This window comes from Polyodon spathula, chromosome 20, assembly GCF_017654505.1.
Source record: "Polyodon spathula isolate WHYD16114869_AA chromosome 20, ASM1765450v1, whole genome shotgun sequence".
Classification (NCBI taxonomy): Eukaryota; Metazoa; Chordata; class Actinopteri; order Acipenseriformes; family Polyodontidae; genus Polyodon; species Polyodon spathula.
This window is the reverse complement of record NC_054553.1, coordinates 6,721,203-6,727,707: the sequence shown is the minus strand read 5'-3', so window position 1 is coordinate 6,727,707 and position 6,505 is coordinate 6,721,203. Positions and strand designations below refer to the sequence as shown.

Here is a 6,505-nt window from a genome sequence, read left to right as displayed (position 1 = left end):
TTGTTTCTCGAGCCTTGTCAAGTGTCAGTAAAGTCTCTTCTTTCCAAAATAAACATGGGAGGCTGCCTGGTCTTTGTGGGGGGAGTCCATCACTGCAACAGTATCTCTCACAACCCCTCGCACTCCAAATTAGAGATCTCCCGTTTGACAGGGAGGGCAGGTCTCAAAAAAAAAAAAAAAAAACTTCCACTACCCAGTCTTTAAGAGACATTAGGAAAATGGATCAGGGATTTAAAACTGCTTCCTGCGGAGGGATGCCTTGTACATTGTAAAGGACCTGCAAGTCTTTCCTTGGGAAGGCAGTGAAGCGGGGAAGCAGGGGCTGTGCGCACGGAGATTTCGTGCATGAGTTTCAGGATCGGGCTGGTTTCTCGTGCTCTAGTATAAGGACCCTGGACCCGAGGATGGCTTTGAGCTCCCGGGCTCACGCTTTCTCAGTGGAAGCTTTGGTCGGGAAACCAACGAAGAGGAAAATTGAGGATTGTAGAGAGGAAAAAAGTACTAACGATACTTTGGAGCAGGAAGAAGAAAATGTTCCATGCGCAAAGATTGAAGCAGATGAACTTGGTTAGTAATTTGGGATTGTGCACGAAACAGCATTTAAAAAATTCAGAGAAAAGCGAAGCCTAGATACAAATAAAATAAAAAGGCAATATACTTACATTTTAAACTAGCTTGCGGCACCTGCCACTTTCGGTAAACGCTTTGTCTTGTAAAGATTAGTCCAGGTTGCATACAACATTATAATACACACACACACACAGTTTTAAACTTTGACATTACAGATGTATTATAACCTTTGTTACATTATAATATACTGTAGCCTGTCAGGTATGCATTAGGTTTAAGAAACAAAATGTAACACCGTAACAAAGTTTGGAAAAAATATTGGTACATAATATAGATGTACAATCTTAAACATGCCAAGTTTTAAAGATTGCGGCTATATGTATATTAGCAGCTACAGATGTAACATCGCAGTAATAGATTGTATCCCCTTTTTATTAAATTGAACAGGAAAACGAAGTAAACTGGACTCTTTCATTCGGAAATCCTCTGGGGTTGAAAAGTCTGGTTCTGAGAACGATATTCAAATGGGATTACAGGGCTCGGACCTGTGGAAGAGATTTCACGAGATTGGAACAGAGATGATCATTACGAAAGCCGGGAGGTCAGGACCATTAAAGAGGTTTTATTAACAATAGAGCGACTTGTGTAAATGCTTCTGTTTTTTTTTTTTTTTTTTTGTTGTTTTGTTTTTTTTTTTTTGCTAAACTTGAACATAAATACAGTATATATTCCATAAAATTATATATATAAATTTTACGTTTTCATTTTTTGTATAAAATAATTCAGTATAAATAGCTTGTAATGGGTAATTTCAAAAGTAATCTTGCCTGTAGTTGGGAAGATTTGATTAATCTACCCTCTTGTTTCCTCCGTAAAATAATAATTTTAGACACTATCACTTTAATATATATATAAGTAGACTACGGTGCTATTTTTAAATACCTATAAAAACACACATGAAACGATACTGTTTTTAAATGTTATTTAAGTGCACTGACTTGTCAATTTGCCGTAGGAGGATGTTCCCTTCTGTGCGAGTGAAGGCGAAGGAACTGGATCCCTTTAAACAGTACTATATAGCAATGGACATTGTCCCTGTGGATTCCAAAAGATACAGGTAAGAACGCTCACATAACAATGTCAAACTCACTAAACGTGTATGATGTTGAATACGAGTAGCGCATAACCACAAATACTTTCGCACGTGTGGAGCACCATGTAATGCATACAAAATACACATTAAATGAAAATTATATATATATATTGCATGGAAAACAAATGTGGAGACATAGCTGTGTTTTTATTGTATTTTATTTTTTTTCAAAAAAGTATCCCTTTTGGATAAGGACATTTTATGTGTATGATATTGTTATGGTTGATTTTTGGGTGCCGCGAAGTGCTGGGATTTTGACACAAATCATTGTAAAAAGAAAAAAATATTGTCTGGCAGAAACACAAAAAACAAATATGGAAACTTTTTATGCCGTTAAATGTTGGACAGACTTAAAACAAAATGTTACATTGTACTTTTTTTATGGGTAAAACTCAATAAAATGGCACAGAAGCACATTGAGCATGTGGCAAAATAATCTCACATAGCCTGATACTTTAAAACCTTTCAAAATATTACGCGTTGGTAATATAAACATGAAATCTTAAGTACAGTTCTTGTAAAACAGTTACGAAACACATTGAAAAACTGCACCTTTTTTTGAAAGCAAATGCATTTAAACAAAATAAACCTGTACTGTAAAGAGAGTATTTTTGTTAGATGAAATATAATAGCGATTATTCCCCTCTCATGCTAGTTCCTAACTGTTGTCTCTTTTAAACAAGGTATGTGTACCATAGTTCGCAGTGGATGGTAGCGGGAAACACCGACCACTCCTGTGTAACGCCCAGGCTGTATATCCACCCAGACTCACCGTGCTCTGGGGAGACTTGGATGAGGCAGGTCATTAGTTTCGACCGGGTTAAACTCACCAACAACGAGATGGACGACAAGGGCCATGTAGGTGTGCACGCTGTGCTCTTTCTACTCTCTGCGGACTCCTGCTCACGGTCCACCTGTTTCTATCGCCAGTGACCTTTGAATGACAACTCCTAGTAACCTATATTTCTTTGGCGACTCGCTAAGTGTAATATTCAAAGTGGATTTAATTTACGTTACATGTGCAGTTTAAACGTTTTAGGCTATCTAGTTCTTACAATTAAGTCAATTGGCATTTAAGCGATTTATAGTTTAAATTTTGGTCTTAAATTTTGATCTGTCAGCAATATGGATGCTAAATGTGTTGTGCACTGAAGCCTGCATATGCAGAACTTTACATATAAGGTGGGGTCTTTGAGATATCCGCATAATAAAAAAATGAAAGTCAGAAGATCTTCAGCAGAAGAAAGGGGCTACCAGTAATAAGCACGCATTGTTAGCGCTAATCAGTAGGAACATAGATTTTAAAACCTTAGTTACACTGTAATTCTTAAAGTATTTTTGCAACATTGTAGCGACAAAATAATGTTATGATAACAGCAGCTATGAATACTGCATGTTACTGTATGACGGTGATTATGAATGAACATTATATTTAGTGTTACAGCTTTGAAGGTGCTACAAAGGCAGATAGAATACTTCTGCTAACAGTCCTTATGTCGTCGGGAACGTTGCAAGTCAAAAATATTTGTTTTTTGTAGTTTCTAAAAAAAAACAAAAAACAAAACACGTGTTCTGCAAAAGGTCAAGTTGTTCATAGTTCACAGAAATCAGAAGGTACCCAGTCTGCTGTGCTGTTCAAATGATATCTTTCCATTTATGTAAGGCGTGTTTATTAAGTAGGCCATATGATGGCAGGGTACTTTGTTATATTAAACACTGTCTTTGTAGTCCATCAGTCAACGCCAAAAACAGTTTCAATAAGTGTTGACTGTAACAAGACTGCACGTTTGTACCCTACAATTTAAATAGAGCGTCACGAAAGTATTTTGTAATACTACTATTAAGGAATACTTTTTATAGCCTAATAATTTTTCTCCTTTATTTAGCTCATTCTGCAGTCCATGCACAAGTATACTCCGCGGGTCCACGTTATCCTGCACGATCCCAGGTTTGACTTGTCGCAGATTCAGTCTTTGCCAGCTGAGGGCGTGACGACATTCTCCTTTAGAGAGACAGAATTCACCACCGTCACCGCCTACCAAAATCAACAGGTAGGCTACCAAAACAACAGCGTGTCTTTCTCATATTAATAACCTGCAGTATATTTTTCTCTTTGTATAAAACCCGAATATAAAATCAACATATTTAATTTATTGAGTGTTATTCGTATTTGTATATTTATAAAATCATTGCCACCTCCGTTTTATTGCACGGCTAACAATATTACTTTTAGTTCGGCGATTTGCAACGGTGTGTGTGTGTGTGGGGGGGGGGGGGGTATAATATATATATAAACGGTGCTTGCCAGCACTATAAACCGCACTATGGGAAAAGCAGCAATCCTGAACACGCATGCTCCGGATATTGACAAGAAAGGAACATCAACTTGGCACTCGTCTCTCCCAGCCTCCTCACTTGTCACAGACGGCCAGTTCTTTCCATGAGCTTCATAGCTACTGTCCTGCCAATTATCTACCAGGCAAACCAATAGCATGCAGTAATGCCGAGTTTGAGCTAACTGCTTTTTGATATTCTTGATGATTGCTAATCACCGTCGAGCCCAAGCTTCAATTGACGTGTATCCCAGCCAGGGTTTAGATCGATACAACCCATATCGTTTCCCATCATCATTCTGGCTACCCGGCGGCTTTGTGGACAACTGAGATATGGGTGGTGTCACACAATGTGACCAGTCTTGTGTGAGATCATTAACTCACAGAATGTGTATAAAGAAACCATCCTGGTGAAGAACAAAGCGACAGGAAAGTATGCTGCCTGGGTGCATTTTGGTTTTACTTTTCAAAGCAGTGCAGGATTTTGTTGCTCCAGGCCCTATTCCAAGTTTACAGTACAGCTGGGATGAGGCACAGGGTCAACCAATGAGTAATAAAAACAAGTGTTTCCCATTTTATTATACTTGCATTTTGTTATTTATAACACATATGAACACTTTACTGTACTATATTGTCTTCCTGATGCTAATACCTCCTTATTTGTGCTTTTTTATTTTTATTTTTTAATTAGATCACTAAACTAAAAATAGACAGGAACCCCTTTGCCAAGGGTTTCAGAGATCCTGGAAGAAACAGGTAAACACTTTTAAATATACATTTTAGCTTTTTGATGCAGTGGATTATTATTATTATTATTATTATTATTATTATTATTACTATTATTATTATTACTTGCAGTGAAGTTGCTCTTCTCTCTCATCAGGGGTGATCTTGATGGTATCCTGGACACCTATCCCTGGAGGTCCCCTCTGAACTTTGACTTTAAGCCTTTTGCTGTGGAGAGCCAAGGTAAGGAAGATTATTGCAGGAAAAAAAAAATCAATGAAGTCACTTTTATTGATAATGTATAATTAGTGAACCACTTGTTATCAGTTTTAATAACATTTGTTATGTTACTACCATTTCTCTCTTCCAGGAGGAAGCTCAAGTTCCCCCTCCAGCTGTGGGACCCTTTCCCCTCTGAATGGGCTGCTCTCTCCCCCCTGCTCCCCTCCATCTTTTCTGCTGTCGCGCAGCTCTTTCAGGTTGCCCTGCTCAGACAGCCTGGGTCTGCCCCTTTGCTACAAGATGTGTTCCCCCACGAGCCTGATAAGGACCCGGCCTTTCAGCCTGCCAGGCCACGACAGGCTACAGGGCAGCAGCTCCCCAGGGCTACCAGTGCTGAACAACTTCCCCTTCCTGTCTTCATTGGACATCTCAACACTGCAGAGCAGGAAGGGAGGGGACTGCAGGGGGCAGTGTCTTCAGGGTGCTCCAGGCTCTCCACATCAGCCTCATCTACACAGGGTGCACCCGTCAGGCAACGTGGGTATCCCTCCCTCACCTCTTCCGCACATCCCTGCTCCCCTGCGCTCTCCCTACAATCTCTACGGCTACAATCTGCCAGTGGCATCAAGGCTAGCTGACATGACGAGACATTTTAAACTTGCCGAGAACAGTTCTGCTTCTTCCAGAGATGAACGATTTGCTCAGGTGCCTTGGCACCCCACAGTGGACCAGTGTCTTTGAGAGGTATTCTGAGAACTACAGGGATTTCAATATTTATACTGTGCAAATAAACCGACAACCTCAAAATTATTCTTCGATTTTACATACCTGTCTGCTCGGTCCTACTTGGTGCCTTTTATAGACTTTCTTACTTAGCCAAACAAACTGACAAGACTTGTAGCAGTAGGTGATTAAAAAATAAATTTGTGTGGTGTATCTTAAACCATGCTTTCTTATTTACATTTGCTCTATGTGTTATTTCTCCCTGGCATTTTGTATACGTCCAGGAGCAAAGTGTTACAAGAGGAATGTATTAGTCACGATGAATAGGACGTTTCATATACCAAGCTGCTCTAACTTATAGCTCAGGAAGAAAGACATTTAAAAAAAGTATTAATAAGGTGTTTTTATTTGAACTTAAAAAGGACAAAATACACATTGTGTACATTTTATGATGTGCTTTTAAGGGAACAGGGCCAGGGGTAATAATTTGACCCTGTTCACATGTCCACACACTTTAATAATTCTATACTACGTAAATTGTATCTATGCTTAAAGTTTAAACTATAAAATGATGGTTTGTAGTTGTCAAAGTCATGTATTTTTATTGTGTGTAAAAAAAAAAAAAAAAAAAAAAAAAAAAAAAAAAAAAACTATATAATCCTCTTGTAATGCACTTTGATATGAAAAAATAGTGTTAAATGTACTGTAAATATAAATGGATAAAACATGTTATACTGTTAAAAGGCATTTCTACTTTATTTCAACATCAGGCTTTTGA

At 38.5% G+C, this 6,505-nt stretch overlaps 1 protein-coding gene across 1 annotated transcript; it reads left to right on the top strand.

Annotated features, from left to right (window-relative positions):
- Positions 1-285: 285 nt before the first annotated feature.
- Positions 286-6,229, top strand: LOC121295883 (T-box transcription factor TBX22-like). The gene is made up of 8 exons (XM_041221004.1): positions 286-567; positions 1,018-1,171; positions 1,586-1,687; positions 2,407-2,581; positions 3,610-3,774; positions 4,748-4,812; positions 4,940-5,025; positions 5,153-6,229. Exons 1-8 carry the CDS (start codon positions 405-407, stop codon positions 5,743-5,745), a joined length of 1,503 nt encoding a protein of 500 aa, XP_041076938.1. The 5' UTR covers positions 286-404; the 3' UTR covers positions 5,746-6,229.
- The last annotated feature ends 276 nt before the right edge of the window (positions 6,230-6,505 follow it).